Consider the following 27,296-nt stretch of genomic DNA (forward strand, 5'->3'; position numbering starts at 1 on the left):
GTACAATCCTGCATATTAGTACCTGTATGCAAATGAACCCAATTAAAAACACAAATGTACAATCCTGCATAGTGGTACCTATATGCAAATTAGCCTAATTAAAAACACAAATGTACAATCCTACATAGTGGTACCCATATGCAAATGAGCCTAATTAAAAAAAAACAAACGTACAATCCTGCATATTGGTGCCTATGTAAATGAACCTAATTAAAAACACAAATATACAATCCTGCATATTAGTACCCATATGCAAATTAACCTAATTAAAAACACAAATGTACAATCCTGCATATTGGTACCTATATGCAAATTAACCTAATTAAAAACACAAATGTACAATCCTGCATATTAGTACCTATATGCAAATGAACTTAATTAAAAAAAACAAACGTACAATCCTGCATAGTGGTACCTATATGCAAATGAACCTAATTAAAACACAAATGTACAATCCTGCATATTAGTACCTATATGCAAATGAACTTAATTAAAAACACAAATGTACAATCCTGCTCCAGGCGTACGGGTACCTATATGCAAATTAACCTCATTGCCATGCTCCTGTGGGCATTTATATGCAAATTGAACTTCATTAATATGCACGGTTGCCCTATTAGCGTATGGTTGGCCTCATGCAAATTAAACTTTATTAATATCTACAAATATTGGCCTGTGGGTGTCTGTATGCAAATCCAACATCCTTAATATGTGCCAAGTATCCCGCTATACGCCTGTGCATAGCTACATGAAAATTAAATTAGTAATATATTAGCATAATGAGGCAAGATAATAAGAAGAATTGTGATGCAAATAGGTTGAGGGCTCAGCGACTCTAGTCCCTCTCTCACTGCGAGCAAAAAAATAAAATAATAATTAATAATAAAAGTATTTATTATTTTAATAATAAAATAGTAAAATATAATATAATACACACAAAATAATAATAAAAGATATCAGATTTACCCAAAGAACCTTGTCTACTTATGTCCATAGACCAATATGGCTACAACCTACATCCCTGCAAGCAAAAAATGCATTTGACTGAAATGAACCTGGTTAAAAAGGAAATTCACATTTAAACTGGGATAGCTCATATGAGATCCACATAATGCATATTTGACCCAGGTGGGCCCAGGTGGGATAAGAATGCATCCCCATTAAAATGTAAAGCGGCCAGGTTAATGCAAGATTTGCTCCTGGTCGCAACCAGCTGCTGGCTGTGAATTCCCCCCAGGACCTGGGCCCACCTCAGAGCCAAGCTCATCCCAGCCCATGAAGTCGCAGGCCGGGTGGCAACAGATCCCTCAAAGTTAATACATTGCTGGAGTTTTTGCTGCCTTTTGCATTTTGAACCTTTAGGATTCACGTTTCCTGCTATTGCCGTGTAAGGAGGAGGGCTGGAAATGGAGGGCTGTGAGCGCAGATACACATGAGGACAGGCCCTCAGGAGCTGCAGATGTAAGAAAAGCAGAGGTGTAACAACGTAGCCGGGCACCTGGGGCAGCTGCCACACACAGGGGCAGTGGCAGCTTCCCAAGACATCATGTGACTCTGGCGGCAGCCATTTTTTCTGTTCTTCACTCCCATCTCTCTGCAAATTGGTCCCTGGGGCAGCTGTCCCAGTTGCCCCAGATAGTTATGCCGCTGAAGAAAAGCACCACTTATTGCAGTAATTGTGATAAATGCTCCAGAAATGGTAGCACAACTTATCCTCTATGGCAGTGGTTCTCAATGTTTTTTGTAGCAGGACTCATCTGTAAACATCACTGGCCAGTCCCGGCCAGTGTGTGGGGTGGGGTAGGGTAGGGTGTATGTGGGGCATGGCGGGGGCGTTTCACCGCGGCACAGGATAGGGCCATGGGGCCTGGCTGGGTCCGCTTCTTCTTTGGGGCTCCTACCTCCCCTTACACCCAGTCCAAATGCCATCCAGTTGTTAAAGCATCAATTGGGCATTCTCCTTTTTTTTCCCCAATCTTTTTAGGCTCACGGTTGTCTTGAGCCTGACTTGAGGATACAGCGGCTAAGCTAGCCTCGAAGGAGTTCTGTCGAGGCTTGGTAAATGAAAGAGAAATGAAGAATAACACAAAGCAAGAAGACTGGAACCCAGGTAAGTCTCTCAGTTATGGCCACTGGCTGCAGCCTCCACCAACAGCCTGAGGGCTGTGCGCTATTTTTCCAAGGCCCGGCCCTATCAGACAAATGTAACTAAAGAGAAATACAGGAGAGTCGTCAGTCAATTTTGCCTACAAACTTGGGCACTTGTATCAACCTTAGATGTCTCCGCGTCAACCCCCAGTGCTCCTACTGGACATGTCAATTCTTCATATTGGGGCAAGCCGTCTTACCAGCCCTTGTTGATTCGGTTCTGTTCTGGTGGAGGGAGTCCGATCCCTCCACCAGCACCCCTCTGTCCCACGGTGTTGCTGGCTTTTCCTCTTCTCCAAGGTGACTAGAACTCAGCCTAACAGGCTCCCCACCATTCAAAATGAAAGTAAGTAGGAACTAAAACAAAGACCTTGTTCCACATGTTGACAGCTCTTCCGCATCCATCTTGTCCTTATGGTGCGGCTTCCTACCAGCTCTCCCCGCAGCTATCGCCACTGCCAGCTCAGTGTCAGCATCTGGGATTATCAGAGCACCTCCGAGCTCCCAGGCTGAGGAGCAGTCCTCTCTCCATCTCCCAGAGTTTAGCTCTGGCACCCCCACAATCCAGGGGTTGTGCTCCCTCTTGCCATCCATGCTCCACTCCTTCCAGTGTTGGCGGCAGCCGTTTCTGGCCATGCGGAGGTCCAATCTGGAAGGAGCAGCAGCTAGTAAAACTGGGCTCCTGTTGCAGTTGCACATCCGCCATTGCTGCCATCTCTGGTGAGGCAGGTAAGTCTCTTCCCTCTACCACTGAAGTATTGAAAAGGGCTTTTCTCAACTCTTCACAGAGGACCCCAAGCAGCCCCTTCCAGGCTGGAACTCAGCCACAGTTTCCCACATTTTTCTCATTTAAAGATTTTTAACATTTTTAAAGTTTGTTGGTCCATTTTTAAAGTTTGTTCATGACTCTTTCATATATTCTTGCAACCCACTTTCGGGTCGGGACCCACAGGTTGAAAAACACTGCTCTGTGGCAATGGGGGCCAACCATTTTTGGCAGGTGTGCCATAAATTAGCCCCAGGCCCTCCCCAAGTGCCATTCTGATCCCTTTCCCCTGCCCAGTGTGTTGCTCTGCTTTCTGCTCTCTGCCTTGTGACTCCTGCCCAATCTGCTGCTCTGCTTTCTGCTCCTTGTCCTGCCTCCCACTCTGCTGCTGTCCGCTCTCTGATCTGCTATGTGCCACACACAGAGGTTGCCCTTGCTACTTGTAGCACATGTGCCCCAGTTTGGCTATCCCTGCTCCCTAGGGTGCTCACATACAGACCATCCTGAGCCTAAGGGAGTTAAGAACCTAACACTAATTGAAATCAACTTTGTGAGTTAGGTGCTAGGCACTTTTCTAGGTGCTTGCATAGTTTTTAATATATGAATCTGTGAGACAAGTTAGACTAAGTGCATTATTTGGAATGGAACTTTTCGCAGAAGTAAGCAAACAGCCTCATGGATCTACTGACGTCTTTAAGTACTGTGTCATCAGTGGGCACATCTACATATGCTATTAATGCATTGAAAGCTTACCTTTCCCTGGGAGTGCATCTACATGTGCACCTGTAGGGAATTAATTTGCTCCCAAAGGCAGCAGTTCAGTGTAGGGCTACTCCTGCCCTGCTCTGCTCCCCTACAGCAGCCAGGGGTTGCTCTAGGCTCCCCTGGGTGCCTGCCTCAGACTGGCAGGGGACACAGGGTTCAGGCCTGGGGGCAGTGGGGGGGGTGGAGCTGTCCTGTGTCTAGAGCAGCTGCCTTCTAGCCCTGCCCCGTGGCAGCTGCCTCCTGCTGGACCCCTGCTCTGATCTCAGAGTGGGGGCTGGGACATCATCCTTTGCCCCCGGCAGCTGCCTGCTGCTGGGCCCCCACTCTAATCTCAAAGCAGAGGCCGGGCCATCATCTGCCCAGCAGCTGCCTCCTGCAAGGCCCCAGAGCAGAGGCTGGGACATTGTCCCCTGCCCGGGGCAGCTGCTTGGGGATGATGTCCCAGCCTCAGCTCCAAGATCAGACTGGGGGCTGGGAAGCAGGCACCTGCCTCAGGGAGGGGACAGTTCTCCTGCCTCCTGCTGCCTGGGCTGCCTGGAAGCAATTTGCTCCTGGTCAGCTTTCTACACATGCAGTACTGCTCAGTATCTACTGTGCATTAAATCTACTAGCACACATGAGACTAATTTACTGTGCAGTAAATGCTGCACACGTGTAGACAGTAGTGCTTTCCTGCACAGTAGATTAGTCTACTGCACAGTAAAGCATCTTGTGTAGATGCACCCAAAGAGCTTACTTAGAGACCATATTTTAGGCAGTTCTGTAGCAGTTCCATACTCCTCTTTACTGTCTATATGAACCGTGAATATATGTGTTGGTGGGAGCAGCAGCTGCAAACTTCAGAATTCCCCAGTACATGTTGACGGGAAGACACAGAGTCCTAGTTCTATTATCCTATCCACTCCACCCCAGCATGCTAGCACCGCAAAGGAATGCGTACCGTGCCAGGTGCCAGGCTGCTTTAGGATATTTTCCTCCCCCACTCCCTACCCCCACCCCTCATGAGAATGTGGTGGGAAGCAGGGGACAGATTTTGACTGTTTTATTCACAAAGCCTGTGTTAAAGCCATCCATGACTGATCTCCGCTGTGGGAAGATGGGTCGTGTGGTGGGATTAGTGACACTAGACCCCTACTGAACCTACTTTAACGGTAAGCACTATGTATTCAGATGGACGTGATTCTGTAGGACAAATGATTCTTGGGAAAACTGGCTGTGAAAAAGGTGGAAATAGGTAAGGGACTCCATGTACAGAGGGCAAGTGATAGCTTGTTTTGCATGTGTTATTGAGGTTAAATATTTTAGATAGAGTTATTGTGGGAAATACTTCAGCAAGTGGGGAGTCCTGTGGCTCTACTGATCAAGAGATGCCTATTGTAAGTTATTCTACTGCAGAGTCCCCCACCCCAACCTCCAAAAAAACAACAACATGGTTGGCTTTTTGTCATTGCATTTGTTAAATAATATTGTAAAATACAGGAAATTGTACCTGGCATTTCAAAATGTAGCTCCTGAACTCTAATTTGGAACTCTCACTTTATTCATCTACTTCATGCTTTTGTTTGGCTAGCTACAGAGCTCCTGTGAGAAGGGTTCAGAGCTCCTGAATCCTTCACACATATTTGAGTTCTCCATGAGATTCCACCACCAAATGATCACAACCAAACATTTTGATGTGCATCCTTGCACGTGGCCTGAACCCAGGTGGTATCAAGCAGAGGGGGCTCAGTCCCACCATCTGGGTGTTCTGCAGCTCTTGGGTGGTCTCAGATATTTTCAAATGGATTTCTTGATAAACATCAATATTGCAAGCTCATGCATCCTTAACTAGTTGTGAGTAATAAGCTTTCCATCCTGCAACTAGCCAGTAGAGGGCAATATGCACATGAAGGCACACATAATCACACATGCTATCCCAGGAATATATGACACCAGTTGCAGGCCTGTGCCTTGTTTATATGATAGTCATTGGCAAGGGGGCAGTTTTATTGCCTGCATATAGTAAAGGGAATAGGAAAGGTTACTGCCTGTGCATCTAGGTCACAGCTGAGGAAGCTGTAAGGCATTCTGGTTTGACTGTTCCTCAAGTCTGGTGCTCGTTCATTCAAACACCCTAAGGTATTTCAGAGACTCTTTTTATTTATACAGGAATATAATATATTCTTTTTGAGAGGAAGAAGTAATGGATTTTGACATGTTTTATTTAAAAAAAAACAACTTTGGGAAAATAACCAGTGTTCAACTTAGGGACGTATTTGATAGCCACGTTGGTCTAAGACAAAAAGAAATGCAGAACTCTAGAACTCTTGGTTCAGAGATGATACCTTTCATTAGACCAACTAAGAAATTGCACCAAAAAAAAAAAAAAAAAAAAGTATCTTTTTCTGCAAGCTTCCAGGCACACACACCTTTCCTCAGGCTCAGGGAAAATTAAAGATGGTAAAAAGTCCCCAAAGGTAGGCAATAAACTTCATTTTTTACAGAGGAAGCTGAAGGTGGAAGTCTGTTCCTCTGGGCTCATGTGAGTCTTTGCGAGTTGCTCTTTGGTGTGCAGATAAGGCAGGATTCCTTCCCTGGTGGTATCAGATGGCAGAAAGGCAAGGAGGTGTAGAAATCTTTCTTGTTGTTCAGCAATGAATTATAAGTGTTCATCTTAGGTTGTTATCTACATTTCTCACACAAATAGTTGGGTTTTCAGAAGTGAGGTTTTCTAAAGATATTGCTGGTCAAATTCTCATTGACAATCATACATCAGTGGGATATGGATAGCTAACCCCAAGACTCCTTTGAAAATCCCAGATGAATAACTTGGTGCCTCTTCCCTAAATCACACATTGAAGATTGCTGTTTTAGAGTACAGGAATTCTTATTACTAATTTGTGGTTTTACAATAATATAACTTCGGTTTTGCATCAGTTCTTTAGAGATCAACGCAAACCTCCCTTCAGTTTATAGTTCATTCTAATTTTAAGTGCTGAACTATTTTGCATATTTATATTTATTGTACAATAAGGGAAGATAATCCATTAGGATAAGCCAGTGACAATTTACATCAGTTGGGGATCTGCCCCATAGGGTTTAATCAGATGACAACTAGATTGTTAAACCAAAACAAATCTATTGAAACCAAAGGGAATATTTCTTCATGAAGTCTGAATCCTTTTATCGAAATCGCATAGTCCTTATTCAAGCAAAATCCCCACTGGGTTTCTAAGTGGAAATAGTTTTCTTTTATCTTGCTTTAATTCAATTTCCCCAGTAGCAAACTGTGGAAACACATGTCCACAAAGTATTTCTAAAACCTGTTATAAAAAAGTGTCCTAACACTGATAAAATTAGTAAACAGGGACAAAATAGACACTGGACTGCATCAATATCACTATAGCAAAGGACCCTGCTGTAGGAATAGTGTGACACAAGAGGCACAAATAGATGTGCATATTGACCTGTGATTAATCATTTGTTATTAACATGTGAAATAATGGGAAAGGATGTCATATGGGGAGTTCAATTAATTCACGCATATTGAGGCCTAAAGCTGCCTGAATTGCAAACAAAACCATGCATAAAATGTGACTGCCACACTGATTGGCTCGTGACATTCATTCCAGAGGGTTACCAGTCACAAGACTACCAAGCAGCTTCTTCAGCAAAAACAGCATTCTTAGCTTTGAACCAAGAAGCCAACTTGATATGAGAGACTAGAGCCTCTGGTTGGTGGCCTGAAACTCCCCAACTAATGGTAATAGCTGGAGCTGATTGAAAATCTGTTCATGGAAGGATTTTCTACAGGAAAATACTGGTATGTTGAAACTAAATATTCTGGAGGACTGAGTTAGTTTTGACATTTATTTCTGGAAAACAATACAAACCATATTCTGCATAATCAGAATGGACTGTCCCAATTATTAATTTTAAAATTATGTTTTGTTTTGAAATATATTGTTGTTGTTATGCATTACCAAATAATCTAAAAAGAAAGCATAATGTATAAAAATCAATCAGATGTTTCAGTTGTACCTAAATGCTATGTTTTGATTGAGCCAAGATGGGAATTTTTAATAATCTTTTTTCACAGTCAAATTATAAATTAATTCAGAATAAAAGATATGTTGAATTTGTGGAATTTCCTATGAAATGGAAATTTCAGTTCCAACACAGATATATTAACAGCCCAGGTCTTTTACATAAAGAAACCCATTCTCTAACCTTTAAATTACTATTCTTTCAGACCCTGGGAGAAAACCTACAGGGATATCAATATGAAAGTCCATGTGTAGGTTCTGTTTTAATTTATAATAAATCTGGAATGACTGCACTGATTGAAACAGGTTCACCCAAGATTAATACTGGTGTATTGGTCATGAAACTGCTTTTGTCCAAAAAACACTTAGGCACATACTTAACTTGAGATGTGTGAGATATTAGATGATGTAGGGTGGCACCTTAGAGAGTACCGTATTTCACAATGTATAAGTTGGGTTTTGAAGCCCAGTTTTGGCCTCTGAAAATGCAACCTTGACTTATACACCATGTCACATAAAATCATTGCCGACAAACTGCAAGTTCAGTGAATGCACAAGGCATGATCGCATTAACTGCACTAATTGCAGGAGGAGTGGTCTCACTAATTACAGGAGGCATGGTCGCACTAATTAAACTGGCACTATTTTAGCAAAGACTGAATTAACTTAATTACAGGTACTGCCAGTGCTATAGCAAGCAAGGGGAGGGAGGGGGGGGTGAGTGGGGCATCTGCCTTGGGCGCTGAAGTGAAGAGGTGCTAACAGGAACTGCCCAGCTGGGGCGGGGTGCAGGATGGAGCTGTGAGCGGTTTATTTGGCGGGGTGCAGGGATTGGGGAAGGATGGCTCCCGCTGCTGCGTGCACTCCTGAGCAAGCATGGGGGGGGGGGGGGTTGCCCCCCAGATCTGTGCTTGGGGCAAGGGCAGTCTCTGCTCCTGCAGGCTTTGCCCAGGGCACCAAGCTTCGTTGCTATGGCACTGGGTACTGCAAATACCACATGGTATTCAGGATGCCACCAGAACGAATGAAGTACAATGCAAAGTTCAAGATGCAAGTCGTCAACTTTGCTCTCGATACTAACAACAGTTCTGCAGCCCATCAGCTTGGTGCAAATGAACAAGTGGTTTGTGGCTGGCAAAAAATCATCAACAACATAAAGAAGATCCTGCGGCCGTGAAAAGCAATGCAGGTAGCCAGATTTAGAAAGAGACCTTGCCAAATGGGTCAACGATCAGCAACAGTCTGGCAGAATCATAATAAGAAACATCATCCTACTGCAAGACAAGATGCGGGCTATGGAGAAAAGATTGAAAGACTTTACTGGCAACCCAACCTGGTGTTCCCAGTTTATTAAAATGAATTCTCTTTCTCTTTGCGCCACATAATGAAGAAATTGCAGAGATTACCAACCAACCTCAAAGACAAGATAACCCAGTTCCAGAGCTATGTGTTGAACCTCCAAAAGAAAAACAATTATGATCTCAGGCAAATCGAGAATATGGACAAAACACCCATGTGCTTTGATATGCCAACAAGCCGAACTATGGATGTCACTGGAACTAAAACTGTACTGATGAAGACTATGGGCCATGAGAAAAGAGTGGTGGGCTGGTTGATGAGCAGCCAATATTCGTTTACAAAAACTGGAAACATACAAGCGGCCTCCTTAGCAACTGCGTGCCAACGGATTCTTACAGCTTTGAGGAACATTAAACCACAAACCATTTCACATTCAATCAAAAAATGCAGGATCAGTAATTCTATGGATGGTGAGGAGGATGATATTCTGGCGTGATGAAGATCAAACAAAGGATAAAGACACCAAAGCATCCGATGCCGAAGATCCATAAAATGATCAGATTACTAACCATTTAGATTGGGAGGAATTGTTTGGGGCTGACAGCTATGATGATGAAAGCGAATGAGGGATTTTTACATTGTTAATTTTTAGTATTCTTAAAATGTTTACATTATTGAAACGAGGGATTTTTAAATGTTTTTATTAAGAGGGATTATTTAAAGGGGGATTTTTAAATGTTGATTGAGTGCAAGCTGTGGCAACCAGTGCTGCTGATGGTGCTAATAATGGCGATAATTTGATTGATCGCTCCTGATTTGTGCTGATTGCTAACTGTGTGTAACTCATGGTGATGAGATCAGTGCTGATTGTGCTAATCATGCTGGCGACTGTTTGGTCTTGTTTCTGAATAAAGTGTGGGTTGACTTATACAGTCTAAGTCTATCTATGAAAATTCTAACTTTTCATGTCAGAAAACCTGGGTTGACCTATACACTGTGAAATATGGTAACTGGTTCAGCGAGGCATGCGCTTTCTTAGACAACAGCCTGCTTCCTGTGATTCTGGGTATGCGAGTACCCAGAAGTACATTGACTATAGTTCTTCATCTCTCAACTCTGCTTTCTTTTACTTAAAAGGTATCCCTTTTTCATAGGTCTAGATCCTACAGATCTAGATTTACCAGTCAAGAAAAAAAGCATGAGGAATTTTCTCTTGCAGAAGGTCTGACACAATGAGCTAGATTTCAGTGTAACTACATCCATTTACATCTGCTGGGAATTTGCCCTTAATTCACTGATATCTCAAAAATATTTTTTATGTCTCCATGTTAAAGCATTAGATAGATTATTAGATTTGATTTAATTTAATGTATTAGATAAATTATACTGGTTTACCAAACCCTTGTTTAAAGAAAATTAGTTTCAACACTTGAATTGGCCAGGCTAACATAAATGTCTTGGTTAACTTTTGTTACAAATAATTTCAAAAGCATTTAGTTAACCTAACAAGGTTCCTTGGGTGAATTTGATATTTTTTATTAGACCAACCCAAATAGCTGGAGAATAGTTATTAAGCAAGCTTTCAGGTTCAAAAACCCTTCGTCAGGCTAAGGAAGTTTCAGCAGTTGGTGTGTGCTCTTCCTGGATGGAACAAAAAGTAAGGAAGCCAGAGGCTGGGCTGGGGAGTCAGTTGCCAGGGAGATTATAATGTGTCCAAAATCCAATGTCTATATTCAGTCCATGATCTCTAGTATCCAGGAGGTTGATGAAACAGAGTTCATAGGCTCGTCTCTGGAAAGTGTTGTGTAAGTTTCCCTTAGTTCAGTTAAGCTAAACACTGTTAACAACACTATCTCTTGCCTTTGCGTTGTTCGGAAAAATAATTCTTGAGCATTGCACTTAGCAACCTGTCCTTAGCTCTCGGCTCCCCCTGGGCCCTCCCCTCTGCGAGACTGTGCCAAGTTCTTTTCATTCGTTTTGCGGGGGCTCCAGACCCCCCTCTTGGTTCTTATGTCTGTGGCATAGTGTGTCTTATAAATTAGCAAACTCTCCACCTCCTTCTCTCTGCCGGTTTATCCCTAGCCAACTAGGGAGCCTCTAGATGGGAACTCCTCCCCTTAAGAAGGCAGGGCTACATCTCTCTTTCCTAAGCCTGTTAGCTGGACTTCTCTAGTTTCATGTATGTAACTATTAAAAAAATATCAGTCGAGTTTACTCAGCAGATTATAAAGAGCTATTTACAAAATGCAGATATCTTTCAGTCCACTCAGTGCTTTTCTACTGATGTGACTGAAGGTTTCAGCTGATTTTTTCTTTCCCAGTACACCCAGGAGTTTTGCAGCAGGAGAAACAACCACCACGGGGAGTACAATACTGTAAGTCACCAGGACTGGTTTTTGTCTTTTTGGAAGGGGTGGGCATTCAGAAAGCTCAGATTCATCTTGCTCACCAGTATGTTTTTCTAGTGCAGAAAGTAAGAGATCAGTTGGCTTTTATTTCTGTCAGTGGCACCACTGCATTCCCCTACAAGGTGCGGTGAGAGCACGGTGCCTGTTTTAGAACAGGAACCTGAATGAATGATGCAATCCTAGAGAGGGGAAGCATCATCAGAGGAGGCAAACATTTCCCAGGGGGCTAGAGGGCTCTTGTGCTTATATTATATCACTTGGCTCCCTCTCTTCCTTCTCACCCATTTTTAGACGTCGTTAAAGAAGCTTGCACCTATGTATGACTGTGAAATGTCAACCAATAATTGCAAATGATCCCTCCCTTTATTCTCGATGTAATAGTTTGTTTACACTGCTGCCTTTAAAACTTTAACAGGTTGAAGTAGACCTAGTAGCAACACTGTCCCTGGATTTTCTGGTTCTCATAGACTGAAATATTTAATTAACCACCAAACACTGCAGAATTGGGCATTTCATGTAAAAACTATAATAATATACTATAGCCCCTGCTACCTACTAGCATCATGAAATATGTTTCACAACATCCTTGTGAAATGTAATTTAATTCACTGTGGGGACAAATACAACTCCCGCAAAAGGCATTGGAAAGACCCCCATTAACTACAGTTGGAATAGGGTCAGACTCACAATATTCAATCCAGTTAACTTCACATATCGAAGCAAAACTGGGGTTCAGTTTCTGCCACCTGAATATGGCTCTTATGTAACATTTCAGGACTGATTCCACTCTAATGTACACTGGTGTAAATCACTAATCCAGTAAAATTCCACCAGGATAAATTCAGTGGAAAGAGATTAAAAGTAGTCATTTTATGCAGTCCATTACTATCAATTAAGTGCTTTCAGTCTCTTTTCATTAAAACCGGGGCTAGAGTAGAAAACAGTTTATAATGTGTTATGCATCCTTAAATGATCTTTTACAAAGAGGTATTTTAAGTCACTGTTTCATCAAGGTTGATGAAAAATGTCATTTTTTATGACAATAACTGACAATAACAAAGTGAAAATGTGAGTGTGGAAAGAGTGCTTCTGAAAACTGACACATGATAAGACATAAAGTGAGACTGTGGAGAGTTGCAGATCTCACTAGCCAAATCAATGACATGTTGGTTGAAATAAACACAGCCACAGAATTATATGGCTTCTAAACATCATTGTCATTTTTCACTTGGAGTTGTATTTTTCGTATTTTGCAGATGTTACTGGTTTTAATCATGTAAAAAGAGCTCTTCCTTGAAGAGCCAACGAAGCTGAAGTAATTCACTTATTTTCTTCGAGCACATGGCTTTGCATAACTGCTAGTCTTAATCCTCTGGCTCCAACCCTCTCTGTTATGAAACACAACCCATTTATAAATTGCCAGGGCTTTTTTCTGGATGGCCCAATGAACACGCTCCCTAATCCAGATATAGAAAAGTTTTGTTTTGGGAAAATATGTTTCCCTCCCCCACGTTTTTCTCATACTTAACATTTCCTTTTTCTCCTCTCTTTTCTCTATCTTTAGCTTTCCTTATCTCTACCTCTGCTCCTTTTTGCTCACATTTCTCATTCTCTTCTCCCTTATTCTCTTCTCTTGTCTTCTTTGATTCCCTTTTCCCTTTACTTTTCCTCTTTCACATTTTCTACTTTTCATCTTACAATAAATAACCTTCCATTTATTTATCAAACATGTTACACTGAGTCTTTCCAGAGCTGAAATAACATAATAGGACACCTTTCCTCTTTCCTGATGACAAGTGGTAGGGAAGTGGCATGAGACTCTTCAGTTAGGGTTATCTATGTATTCCACATGAAGATAATACTAATTAATCTTAGTTGTGGGGATTTTGTTCCTGATCAGCGCACACAACCTCAATGCATCTACATTTCTATATTCTTTTTAGCTGAAAACAACTAATCTTTTTCAGATTAAGAAGAATGCACAACCACCTGGGTCCTGGGACCTTGGGCTAAGTACAGACATTAAAAAAGTCTGAGCCTGAATTGATTCAATCTTTGCAGGTCAGTCTAACCTATGTGGGCTGAACCAATTTGCAAGTGAATAGATAACCATATTCACTTTTGATTTCAGAAATGCAGGCATGTGCCTGCAGTGGCTCAGGCTAGAAGCTGGGGGGCACTGGAGTGAGCTCTTGGTTGTAGGGAAGCTGTGCTGAGAAGGGGCATGGCCAGGCCTGGGCAGGCTGAGTATGATTGGGGAGGTGTTTAAACCCCAACCCTGATCTGCAGGGACCCCAGCTGGGGTGTGCCTGGAGGGGGAAGCGGCCCTTGCCAGGAATTTCCCATCCCTCCCCTCTCCGCTAGAACAGCAGGGGATGTGGCCAGCCCCAGCAGCAGCATAAAGCTAGCAGAGATGGGGGTTTAATTCTCCCTTCCATCCCCTGTCCCACTGACGGGACCTGAGCTGGAGTTTGCCTGGCCAGGGCAGAGCAGCCCATGTCACGGTTGCTTCCCCCTCACTGCTGCAGTGGCAGAGGCAGGGGTGTGGCCAGATGCCAGCTGGCATGGCCCCCTGAAGTGAAGGGGACAGGGAGGGGGTTTGTTCCCCCTTCCTTTCCCTCTCCCCCTGGGGGACCACAGCTGGGGTCTGCCAGTGCCTCCACCATTGGGCCCCAGGCCAGGCAAACCCCGGCTGGGTTTCCCCAGGGGATGGAGGGAGGAATCCCAACTACCAGTTAAGTCTGATACTGCATTCAACCAGGTTTATCTCAAACTGTTTTCAGCTCTTTTGAAGCTGGTTTATGTGCACTGGACTTCTGTTCTGTTACAGGTTTAAATCAGTTTCTGATCACTTAAACCAGTTAATGTGTAACTTCTGTCCCTAGCCTTGGCATCAAGTCAGACACCTCAGCATCTTCTCCTGGACAGTTCGATAGTTTTCTGCTCTTTTTCCACATCCTTTTGAGGTTTTCCATGCAGAAGAGTTTTTATAAAACTTCCAGGTGTTTATGCTCATCTGTTCCCAGACCACACCTCATGTGGGTAACCAGTCCAGCAAGTCCTTCTTTGTGCAGGTTGGGCTCATAATCCCACAAGTATAGGAAATCAATCTTAGGAAATTGCGATTATAGAAAAATAAGAAGAGGGCTCAACTCTATCTACTTCTTTGTCTGCATGTCCCCCATAAATATTAATGCTCTATTTTAACAATAATTTAACTGATAAAGCATGGCCCAGAAGCAAGTTTCCAAGCAGGTACTGCAAAATCACTGGGTGAGTTGGGTCCAGTGGTGTTTGGGCGTGGGAGGGAAGAAGCAACTCACTCTTTTTTTTTTGGTGGTGGTGTTGATACTCTACTGCTACTGTGCATTCCCAATCACAGGACAGTTTAATCTCCAATCCACAATGAGGGCTGGGGAAATGGTTTAAGAGTTTGTGAAAGCAGTTCTTCAGCCCCTTGAAATTAAATATCCTAACACAGCTGAGGGCAGCACCTAGAGTTTTGCAAGCAGGAGGTTGAAGGGGAAAGAGCTCACATTTAGCTCAAGTGCAGGTGCATCTGCCCCCAGCCATGCCACAAAACTGTATCCTATTTACTGAAGAACGCCTCCAAATAGCACTCATCTCCTTTCCCCTCCTTTCTTCCTTTACTCCTGCAATATTAGCTTCCCAATCTTCCACAACTACGTTTTTTGATCATCAGCCAAAAACGGCCAAAATATTCTTCAGGACTCAAATCCCAGATGTTATGAGTTGAAAGATGATTTTTCACTCATTTTGTTGTTCGGGAACTACAGCTTTATTTTATGCACCAACTCCTGCGTCTTCTAGTTTCTCCTGATTCTTCCATACCAACATGTCCTTTTGGGACACCTTATTCATGTTTCTGTGAAGCATAGCTTGAAAACACATTGGAAAAAATATTGCGTGTAATAACGTGGTTTCATAGTTGGCATCTGTGGGGTTTTTTTCCTTACCCTATAAGTTTGCCCATCAAAATGGAATCAGCAGAAATGGTCCCACTGCTGCAAGAAAGATTCAGAAAAAGAAATCCTAGAATGAATCAGAATAAGATGGGCACCCATAATTAGAGTTTCCATTGAACCCACTTTTTTCAGAATAGGTAAGATTTATGGAAGCATATCTTTAAATATATTTTAGACTATCGCACAGTCATCACATGGCAGTGTCGTGTCACTGTATGATAATATTGCATCATTATGTGGTGATGTTGCAATGCAACCTCAGATTGCTAACATGCAATGTGATACTTTTGCATAATGATAGATCAATGCTGGAACATCATGACGCAAATGTCATGCTAATGACATCTGGCCAGTAGGACAAATCTTTAATACTGGCAACTATACCCAGGTCTGAATGTTTTGCGGACTTCATGGTTTCCTAGTAGACTGGAAAAATTTTAACAGCATGCTACTCCAAAAATGTCAGTGCATTATTATTTTTTTAATTCTGTTATGCAATCACATTAGAGCATATGGTGTTCCAGCCATGCCCTGAAGTCAAAGGCCCCTTATCTGGCACAGCAAAACTTTCCAGCGCAAGCATGACCAGACAGCTCTGGAGTCAGTATAGTTGAGGCTGATAACAAGTAAACTTGCAACTTTCACACATCCACCCACTGGCAGGTTTTAGCTTAGTACCAAGCTATAGTTTGTACAAAGAAGTTTTTGTTTTATGCTTATGACTATTTCATAGTGCCAGGTTTCTTTTATGTTCCATTCTCAGATAATATGATTATTTTATATATTATTTACACAGACCCATAAACATAGGTTGTGTATCACAAAAAACTTTATGAGACAGGGTCTTTGCCCCAAAATAGTTTAAGGATCTGTTTTAAAAGAGAAAGAAATAGATACCCTCTGGGAAGTAGGCCATTGTAGGGTCTTTTACCATCTATGTACAGTTGAATACATGGGAAGCAGACAAATCTACATACAGGTTAGTGGGAAGAAAATAAAAGATGAAGCTGGATAGCATCATGCAAAGTGACAAAACATTTCTCCTGAAACAAAAAAGAAGAGGGAACCTGCTACTTAGGTTAATTATATGTGGAGATACGCAGAAAATAGCATAGGTGATTAAACCAAACCAGCCAAATAAATTCCAGCAGCAATCTGGAAATGCACTTGGTAGAAAGCCGTAGCACTGAGTCTCTTTCCTATATAAAGACAGGTTGCTAAATTACACATTGGATTTACTTATGAAGAGAAAAGCATGGGATGCTTAGGGTGAGGATAGGAAAATATTTTTATGTTTTTAATAGCCATTTATAAACATTGTGTTTCTGATTTGCAGAACAAGATATACTCTGCACAGCCAAGTGAACAGATACAAAAGGAAAGAAAACATTGTTTTAGTAGTAATTCTGCATCTTCCCTCTGATTTAGCTGAGTTACACTTTCCTATTGTTAAATTTAGTACTCTTGGAAAAATCGCTATGTCATGATATTGTTACATCTTGATCCATTAAATCAGATTAACCAAAACTTGCCGATTAGGAATCAGTAGGATTTAGAAAAGGTTTAGGTGTTCATGTAAATGGTAAGGATATCAACAGTTCCATTGACCAGGATATAATAAGGGATCTAAACCCTTGTGGTGCAGAGTATAAATCAACCAATATAAACCTTAAGCGGATTAGACAGAAAGTTCTACCATGAGCAGGGTAATTCTTGATTGACTATGACGGGGTTTCTTGTACTGTCCTCTGAATCATGGGTCTTATCCTAAGTCTCTTTTACAAATCTTTTGTATGTAGTCATATTCCTTCAGACCTGTGAGGTTGAGATGAAATATAGAGTCACAAACCCAGCCCTCCGTTGTAGTTGGGATTCCAATGGCTGGTTCTATAGAAGCCAGAGCTACAACCTTGATCTCTGGCTGAATGTCAGTGGGCAGCTGTTGCAGAGAGCAAATCAGGAACTAAGCCAAACCTCAATTGCTCACCTCCAACCTTGAATGCAGACTGGACATCAGCAGGCGGCCACAGAAGACAGCAAATCAGCAACTAAGCCAAATCCCCACCACTGCCCACTTCTGTTTATAAAGGCTGGCTGCATAGCTCTGTTCCCTGTCAGCAGCAGGTGACAGATCAGTTGCCTAGATGGCTCAAAACAGAGTACAGTGTAGTGACTCACAGAGGGAACTTATCCTCTCTTACAGTAGAAAGTTTCCTAAAAGGATGGCCTCCCTCATGGAGATAAAGGAAATCTTCTGCAATGCAGATGCAGTGTGCTTTGATGTGGATAGTACAGTCATCAAAGAAGAAGGCATTGATGAACTGGCAAAGTTCTGTGGAGTTGGGGATGCTGTGGCAGAAATGTAAGTATACTTCTTTTGCTATTAATTTCAGAATTATTGTAGTCGGGAATAAAAAAGGACCAGATTTACTTCTGGACTATGCAAGTATTTCAAGGATGAATTTACCCTGGTGTTTTGTTTATGATTGCGATAGTTCAAAGAAGATCATAATTCTAATAAATAGTATTAATGAATATCAGAATAATTTACATTTTGGAGATACGCAGTCCAATCCAAAGATTATTGAAGCCAGTGAGAATCCTTCAATTAACTTAATTCAGTTTTTTGGATCAGGCCCCAAGGGCTGTTTAAACTCTGCGAAGCAGTAGTACACCTTGGTTCATCTTTTTGGAGGAAAAACAAGTCTTTGGCAATTTTGGGGGGTCTAAGAGGGATAACATTGGAGTCTAAACCTCTACATAAAACTTTGAGGAAGATTTGAGAACTGGATCTAAAATTTTCAGCTCAGACTTGTCTCTGTAAGCATTTAGCAGCAATTTCTAAATATTGTGCAAACTTCTCAGCTCATCAGGCTATGCTGCATTGAAATGTCCAGATAACATAATCTAGAACTAATACATTCAGGAGTAATTCCCAGGTATTTCACTTCAACTAATAATCCTTATGAGTTGAAGTGAAACTCATATCTCCTAGCTACTTATCTCCTAGATACTATAACTGACTTTCATGATTTGGATCACTAATTAGGACCCGCAGAGCAATGGGAGGTTCTGTGACATTCAAAGCAGCTTTAACGGCACGACTAGGACTTATACGCCCTTCTTGGGAACAAGTACAAAAATTAATATCGGATCATCCACCCCATCTAACACCAGGAATAAGGTAAGATGAACTTTAAATTAACTAATTAAAAAGCCTTCCAAAACCAAAGAAGGTCTGAGCTCATAGAAGTCAATTGAATAAGACCACCTGAGGATCTGGCACAGAATATTTTCCTGATTGATTTATATATCATATATGAAGTTCCCTTGTCAGACCAGGCCTCTCTTGGTCTGCCATCTGGTACCATGTAAACCAGTACAGCCTGTTCTATGGTTGGGTTGCCAGAGACTAAACCAGTACCCCCACTGAGTGAGGAGAGTGTGTAGACACACAGCAGGACTAAAAACAAGGCCTGTCAAAGAACAGATGAGCTCCTTGTGAGCCAATGACCATCCATACCTAGAGAGAAGATGGGCGCCTCCAGGTCACTCTGCCCGAAGAAACAGCAATGATGCAAAGCAGATCAACTAACCTAGGAGGGTTATTACAGCATCTAAGGTGCCCCGATGGTAACAGCAGCCTTGGGACTAACTTGACTTGATATGAAGTTTGTATTTGAATGTTACAATGGGCTGAGTTAATTTCAGATGGACAGTTATCCATTTCAGAAAAAAGCCATCATGGTTAGTGTTAATTGGCATCCATGTTGACAGACATCTATGCTGTAACATCTAGAAGTGATTCTTCTAGGTAAGGTGTGTGGCATGTTAATGGGGAAACTTGCATTGTTGTTGCCCTAGGCATGTGTTTTCTGGAGGTAGTGTTCATGTCCAGTCCTTTGAAGGGCTCTTGGCACTCAAATCTCAGGATTGGGCCCATGTAGAGGCTGCCATTCTTCAATGCTAACATCAATAAATATTTTAAGAATGTATATTTATGCATTTATAGATGTGTATACTTATATATTTGGATCACTCCCCTCCCCCCCCCCCTGCAAAATGCATTTTTGCGCTTTGCAGGGGGGTGAGGGAGTTGAATTAAATGACCCTTGAAGTCTCTTTCAACCCTATGATTCTGTGGTCCCGTAATCCAGGAGTTGGCAACCATAGGCCCACAAGCCAGAACTGGCCTATGGAGCCATTGGATCCAGCATGTGGATGTGGGGCTTTGGTGATGGGGTAGGACTGGCTGCAGGCATTCTCCCCGTGCTGCTGTGGGGAGAAGCACCAAGTGAGGGCAGCAGTGGCTACTTGGCCTGCAGCTGCAAAAGGTTGCCTACCATTGCAGTAACCTATTTTAAATGAAAATTTGTATTTTTGTCAAAAATCAGTAAATGACTGAAAATAGGTACTTTATTATAAAACTGTCCTCCAGTCCACAGATCTAGTAAGGCTCTAATACTCTTAATACATAAACATTGTTTTTAGAAGATGTTGCATCTGCATTTTCCTTCTTGAGCTGAAACACATTTTCATCTCTGTGAGGATATTGCTGGCTGTGATTACAAACAGTACATTGTTTCTTGTTTGGAATCACATGATCCTTCTCTTTTCACTCCCTCTTTTCTTGGTTTTCTTTGTACAGCTTCTCTGCTTTAAAATCTGTGACTTCTATATGGATTTCAGCATTGCTGCTGTTGCTACTAGCTCTGCTCCTTTGCTTTTTTTCCATTTGGTGGTCTTTTACCCAGAGGCCAGAATCTGCAAGATGTTAGATCTCAAGAACTGGATCTGAAATTCTTACACCTCTGCTTCTGTTTCTGCTGAGTCCTTTCCTATAGTTACCATCTTTTTCTATAGATGGTGTCCAGCAATAGAATCTGTGAACCCACTAGACAAACTAGTGCATTACACAAATTTCAGCACATTTCCTGTGTAGCCTGGGGCCTCACTGCCTCCTAAAATTCAAGCTCATGCTGCATTGTTGATTTCTTCTTGCTGATCTTGCCCCTATATCAAGGAGTATTTTTGGGCTGGATCAGTTTTAATTTATTCAGGGAGATTGACATAATCAGGAAAATGCAAACAAACAGTTCTCTGATCCAACTGTTTCTCTGAGCAATTATTTGCTAGTCTGTCTCTCACCATGATATAGTTTTGTACAGCTCTTTTCACGCAGAGTCTATGCACAAGTTTGCAGAAGAGAATGGGAAAGTATAAGACAGCACTACGGCATGGAATTGAAATGCTGCACACATCCTGACTAAGCAGGGATAACGTAAAATGTAGGCAGCTTTGTTCATGAACAGTTGCCTCTCTTCTGTTCCTTGATCCTGATAGAAATTCACATTGGTGGTTTTTCTCTTTTCTTTTAAGGGAGCTGGTAAGCAGGCTTCATCAGCGAGGTGTCCAGGTTTTCTTAATATCCGGAGGGTTCCAGAGCATTGTCGAGCATGTTGCTTCGCAGTTAAACATTCCAACAGCAAACGTGTTTGCCAATAGGCTGAAGTTTTACTTTAATGGTAAGAGTCCACTGGTATCTTCTTTTTCAATTTATTAGTGTCATCTTTTCAGCTCAGCCTGAAGTAGGATAGTGAGCGACCTACCATAGATTAAAATTGAAAGAAAAATTAACATATTGAAACATGGTTATTTCTTATCTGTGGACTGATTTTGATTGTTCACAGGCCAGATACTAATTACTGAGTTTCCGCATTGCAAATACTGTCACTTCAAATAGCACAGTACCTCTCAAAAGACTTAGCAGAGCAGCCTAAGAAGGAATGTGGAAAGTGAACTGCCCAGACTTCCATAGGAGCAGGTAGAGTTAGGGGCCACTGGTGCATTTACAGACATTTTAAAAGTTATAATAATATAAGAAATAGTAAACACTATAAATACAATTATTTTGGGTTACATTAGGCTGCTCAGCTAGAGTCCAGGCTGTGTCCTAATGGTGTAGTCTCAGTGCCAGTTCATGCTCAGCACCTGGCAGGGAGACTGTGAATGCAAAAACACAAGGGTTCAAATCACTTTCCAGACAAATGAAATATAGCTGAATCAGAAGGCGTAGCTTTCGATGTGACAGCACAGTATGACAAGCTAAAGAAAAAAGCATTGGGAGATATTCTGATAATGGTATTTGGTTCAGTTTATTATGTGTCTAGAAAAACAAATCAAGCAGTTTTAAAATAATTTTTAAACCATGGGATCTGTCAAGAAAAAGAAATATTAAAGGTGTATAACTCAGCAGCTTGAGCTCAAAGAATCATGTTCTCTTATTCTTTTTCTGTGGCTTAATAAAATGCCATTTCAAAGTTTCAAGATTTTGTCCTATTAATGACATAGCTTTAGGGACAAATTATTTTTTCAGTGGTTTTGGGGTAAATCCAGAGAAACTGTAGTGAGTGAAGTGGACTTGACCTTAGTGGAATTGTTGTAGTTTTTATATCAGTGTACCTAAGCGGAATTGTGTTTAGCTAATTTTCTTCTTACTCATACTATGTTTACATCACATACTTGAACAGAATCACTTCTGACTGATATCAGCGTAATTGAGACTAGAATCTGGCCCACTATATTTATAAATTTGTGAGGTATTTTTTGCATTGGTCCTAGCTATAAGGTTTATAAGCCAAATCCTGTAGTTCTGAACACAATCTTAACTTCCATTTAATTCAGTGGGAGTTTTGTGTGCATGAAGCTATCATGTTCGGGGCCACATTAGTTATTTCCTGATGAAAAGGTAATAGAAAATGTATGAATCTCTTTTGATTATTAAAAAGTTCACTAGTGTCATTCCTTGATACGGTTTTCCATAACTCACTGAAGCAACTACAAATCCTAGTGTCTAATACCTTTTCCCAATATGTTTTCAGGAGAATATGCAGGGTTTGATGAGACACAACTAACAGCTGAATCAGGTGGGAAAGGAAAGGTTATTGCTCATCTGAAGGAACAGTTTAGCTTTAAGAATGTAGTTATGATTGGAGACGGAGCGACAGATATGGAAGCGTGTCCCCCTGCTGTAAGTACTAAAGAACTGGTGTTCTGCCTTAAAAAATTCTTTTTTAAAGCAACAAGAAACCACCTATTTGAATATTTTACTTTGCTTAAGGATGATTTTTAATATTCCTAGTTGTTTCTTAACCTGAAACAGCACTATGAGAATTGTTTGCCTTTTACTACTGCCAGTATCTCTAGGTTGAGAATGTTTTCCTCTTACAGTTGAGATTTTATCAAGCACAGCACGTGCATACCAGATTGTATACATAGTCAGAAAGTAGTAATAAAGCCATATTTATTGTCAAAGCAGCACTATGATTTCACCTTTCAGTGTTAGCATCAAGGTGGTTCAGCCCACACAACTTAAAGTGCTAAGATACCAACCTTAATGACTAATCTGTGGTGTTTAGGAAGCATGCTCCAACACCTTTCTGGTGTACACATTGCCTGACCTGTCTCGGGCAATCATCTCTTTTGCATCAGTGGTAGTTTTCCAAAGGGATGAAGCAATAGTAACACAATTGCAAATATGGTAGCTCTCACAAAATAGAAATAATCTAAAAACTAACTGAAGATTAAGGTTCTTAAAAATAAAATGGCATACTCTGGGAGGTAGGGGTCTAAATCCATTCCAGCTTTATAATCTAGTATCTTCCTATAATACCAATGCTTGTTCTGCTAGGATAGTGGAACACATACCTTAATGAGAACCAGAGTGTGGGTGTATGTGTGTGTGATCGATAAGTTCTATAAAATCAGCATGGCTGTACAAGGAGAGTGCACGGGGATTCTGTTACAGGTTTCCCTTGATTTATGTGGGTTCTTTATATGCAAATTCACTCTTATGCAATGAGCATATTTAGACCTATAATTTGTTATATGTGAGGTAAATTCGCTCTTATGCAATGAGCATAGATGCTCTCCCGCCCAAGCAGGTAAGTCTGTGGGGTGAGGGGAAAGGGCTGTGGCCCCACTCACCCCAGCCATGGCTGCAGCGGCCCTGGGAGCAGCCGACACCAGCTGCCTGTACCAGGGCACGGCGCAGCCCAGGAGCAGAGGTGAGTGGGGACAGGCAGAGCACGGTGGAGCCCAGTGGCTGCAGGCAGCTGGCGCTGACTGTTCCCAGGGCCGCTGCAGCCAGGGCTGAGGTGAGTGCTGCTCTGTTCTCTCTGCTTTGCTGCCTTGTGCAGCCCCAGTAGCGGCACCCCTTCCCTTGTCTCAGCCTCACTTCCCCCTTCCTCATGGTCTTAGGAACCTATTCCTATTTCTTACATTGTAAAGTGGACTCGCTTTATGCAAATTCGATTTATGCGCCATTCTCTGGGAACACATGTACAGCATAAATCAAGGGAAACCTGTACTTTCTAAAACTAACAGCACAGGTGCCTGGACAGCAAGCAAGTGCATTGCCAGTACCAGCAGTTTAATATTTGTTTAGGGCTTATATCTAAGGATAAAAGCAAGCAATGGAAATTTACACATTGCACCTTCAGTGTACTAGATTTTCTGGGATCTAGAAATTATGATTGTTCTTGGTTAATCATTTGAGCCATTGGTTAAAGTTTGATTTTGGTATCTATCAAATGAGATAAACAGAGCTAAAATAAATAGCATAGATATAATTTTGGGATGTGAATGCCTTCTTGCTTATTAAGAGTACAAGGTTGTGAAATATTTTTCAGGAGGATCGCATATTGCAGTAACAACCTTGATAACAGAAGGTGTTAGAGGATGGCCCTGCTCTCACTGGTCAGTGGCAAAACTCCCATTAAACTTCAGTGGTGCAAAATCAACCTTTAATGCACTCCATCCTGGTAATAAACATGAAAAGAAATCTGATTTTGGGGAGTAGAGAATTTTTTCTTGCTGTATTTTAGAAAATTATATTAAAAAAATGTAACTTATTTACATGAAAAGCCCCTTTTCTCATGTGGGCAGCTATGCTAATATATACCTATTAATTTCTGTTTTGCTAGGACTGTTTCATTGGATTTGGAGGAAATGTAATCAGGAAACAAGTAAAGGAGAAAGCCAAGTGGTACATCACTCACTTTGATGAACTGCTTAAAGAACTGGAAGAGCGATAAGTTATGCAGTAAACTAGTATATTTTATTAACAGTATTGTAGATTGATATAAACTATACAATTAAACATATTTTTGTTTGCAAAAGTGTGTACTGGATTTTTTATTTGTGAATGTGATGCTTTCAGTTGATGAGTCAGTACCTGGATGTTCCCACTCTCTCTTGAAGTAGCTATTGCACATGGTAACATTCCCAAATGCTACCCAAACATTTTATAATTAGAGTTTAAGGATATTTTTATTTGATAAAACTTTTTCAAGGTGGAAAAGTTATTTGGTTCCACTCACAAGCCTTTCCCACATGAAGACCTTAGTTAAGAGTGTATTGATAAGCTTGTAACACATCAACTTATTGGTCTCCGATTAACTTATACAACACATTTCTTCACATCATTAAAGGCTTGAGTCTAGTACCTTTTTACTTGTCTGGAGTAGCACATTATTGTACAGGTGTTCATATGGGATAAATACTGACTATAGCCTAGAAACAGTACATGTATTTTACTCAGGAGTCTCAAAACGGGATGAGGAAGGGGTTTGATATGAATGTCAGTGTTTGATTAGAGCCAGGGTAATTAACCTTACCCTTTGGGGACCATGAAAATCCATCAAAGGTAACATTTTCAAAATGCCTTAATGACTTTGCTTAAGTCTTGTTTTCAGAAGAGACATAGGCATTTAGAAGCCTAACTCCTATTAACTTTCAGTGCAGGCTTTTAGCAAAGCTATAGAAGGCAATAAGTAGTGTTTACCATTACTTAATTCCATTTAATATTTTTGGTAGGTGTAGACAGAACTTTCTTTTCTTTTAGTTCTAACAAAATAAGAGCTGTTAAAATGCTGAGGAAGTGAAAAGGTTAAAAAGCCAATGCACAAACCTTTTGAGACACTGGACACTGAAACACACAGATGAATACTAGATATACTGCAGCTGTCATATGATGTATTGATTGTACTTGCTCACAGGATGGACCTTGAACTATAGTCATTAAACAAAACAAGAAGCCTAACAAGTAGGTTAGGGAAGCACTTCTTGAGTAGAAGGCATTTCTCTAACCTGTATGAAGCTAGTTCAAAAGAAATTGAGAATATATTTTGGAGCATCAGGCATAGATTCATTACTGTCAAAGATCTGCTTGGGGTATGACAGGGAAGGAAAAGAGATGATGTCTTGATTATGGTCTGATCAGTAGTATAACGGGTTGGGTAAGCAGGGCACCATCCCTGAGTGCCAACTCAGAGAGGAGGCATGATTGGAAGCTGGGACCACTGCCTCTGCCATCAGTCCCAAGGCCTCTGGGTTTGATCTGCACTAGCTAGAATGCTGCCAGTTGGCTCTGGTCCCTTAAGGGACCAAATGCCAGTTGCAAATTAGTCATGCACAAGTGCCCTTTGTTCTCTCACACCTCCAGGGCACTGTCTGTTGCATGCCTCTGCACTTATGCTGGCTTTACATCAGCTAAGAATGAACTCTTGCTGCTGATGGAATTCTCTGCTGGCTTGAGTGGTTTAAAGGAGCCAGGTCAGGATGGAGAACCTTGTTCCATCTCTTTGATTGTAAAATGAGGACTTTGTGGAGACAGTGATGCTGCAGTCAGCTGGAAAGCTGTTTTGGAATATGAAAAATAAACAGGGACAATTTGCTGGAAGGCATAGTCCAGTCTCAAAATCCCAGAAGAGGCTTGACACAATTATTGTGCAGTGTGTAGGTAGTTTAAAGGGGGCTGTTGCAAGACAGATTCTGTGATTGAACCTCACTGTGCAACTGCTGGACTATGGTAAATACTTCTACTTAGTTCTTGTAAGTACTTTTCATCCATAGACCTCAAAGTGCTTTACAAATGAAGTAAGTATCACTATTCTGGTTTAAGAGATAGGTAAGAGGCACACAGGGGAAAGGCAACTGGCCCAGTAAGATCCAGCAGGCCACAGGGTCTCCCAAGGCCCAGTCTGCTGTTCTAGTGATTAGATAACAAGGCCTCTCACTATTTGTTGGCAATCATACTAGAAGTTCAGCAGAATGGTGTAAAGAACAGGAATGTATTATTTTCTGTAAATAATTCCAAAAGGCTACATGAAAATCAGTCTGGACAGGAGTTTCATATATTATTTATTGTAGAAATAAAGGGTATATCCATTTTTTGCCTGCTTAATTCAGTATTTATTTCACACCAAAAAGAATAACCAAATGCATCAGCTGATTTAGTAAAAAAAAATTCCCTCTGAACAGACCTTATTAGGGAGGGCAAGGTCAGCTCAGCTTAATAAATGTGCAAGTATGCTCTAGCAGCAGGCAATGGGGCAGGCTGTTCACACTAGAACCCTTCAGGTCCTATTTAAGACAGTCTCCTTTAAATTCTTCTTGAGAAAAATCTCAGCAAGTTCCAAAAATGGCATGTGTACAAAAAGGCTTGTGTGGGCAGGAGTGCTTGAGTAGGGCAAGAGTAAGCCATTCTATGCAGCTCTCCTATGGTTCCCTGACATGACAGAGATTTTGTTACAACCTTCTCTTGAACTAAGATATTGTTACAATAATTTAATGATCAGTGCCTTAGTTCTGGAATATGCTTTATTTTCAAGCGTAAGTAGCCCTCAAGTCAGAATGATATGCATATACATAATAAGACTATGCAGTATTGAGACCGTAGTAGAGATCTTAAATTTATCTCTATATGCATCTGTCAGGGTGGCAGAAAGTGGCAATATGGCATTGTGCCTGTTATTTCACAAGAGTTCTTTGGCTGTGATTAGTTTGAAAATTGATGCCCTTTTTCACCTGGCAAGGACTGAGATGCACTTCTCCCCAG

The 27,296-nt window shown here is 41.4% G+C and overlaps 1 protein-coding gene across 6 annotated transcripts; it reads left to right on the forward strand.

Moving 5' to 3' along the window:
* The first annotated feature begins 4,735 nt into the window (after positions 1-4,735).
* Positions 4,736-24,576, forward strand: PSPH (phosphoserine phosphatase). 6 transcript variants are annotated; one of them, XM_059717411.1, is made up of 8 exons: positions 4,736-4,830; positions 7,291-7,481; positions 11,325-11,378; positions 17,601-17,759; positions 18,447-18,581; positions 20,777-20,922; positions 22,279-22,427; positions 24,382-24,576. In XM_059717411.1, the coding sequence occupies exons 2-8, from the start codon at positions 7,453-7,455 to the stop codon at positions 24,490-24,492; spliced, it is 783 nt and encodes a 260-aa protein (XP_059573394.1). In that variant the 5' UTR covers positions 4,736-4,830; positions 7,291-7,452; the 3' UTR covers positions 24,493-24,576. The 6 variants fall into 6 exon arrangements, with proteins under 6 accessions (XP_059573394.1, XP_014463632.1, XP_059573395.1 ...); XM_019493485.2 differs by lacking the exons at positions 4,736-4,830; positions 7,291-7,481 and adding exons at positions 11,124-11,182; positions 13,379-13,472; XM_014608146.3 differs by lacking the exon at positions 11,325-11,378.
* Positions 24,577-27,296: the final 2,720 nt, after the last annotated feature.

This window comes from Alligator mississippiensis, chromosome 14 (assembly GCF_030867095.1).
Source record: "Alligator mississippiensis isolate rAllMis1 chromosome 14, rAllMis1, whole genome shotgun sequence".
Taxonomy (NCBI): Eukaryota; Metazoa; Chordata; order Crocodylia; family Alligatoridae; genus Alligator; species Alligator mississippiensis.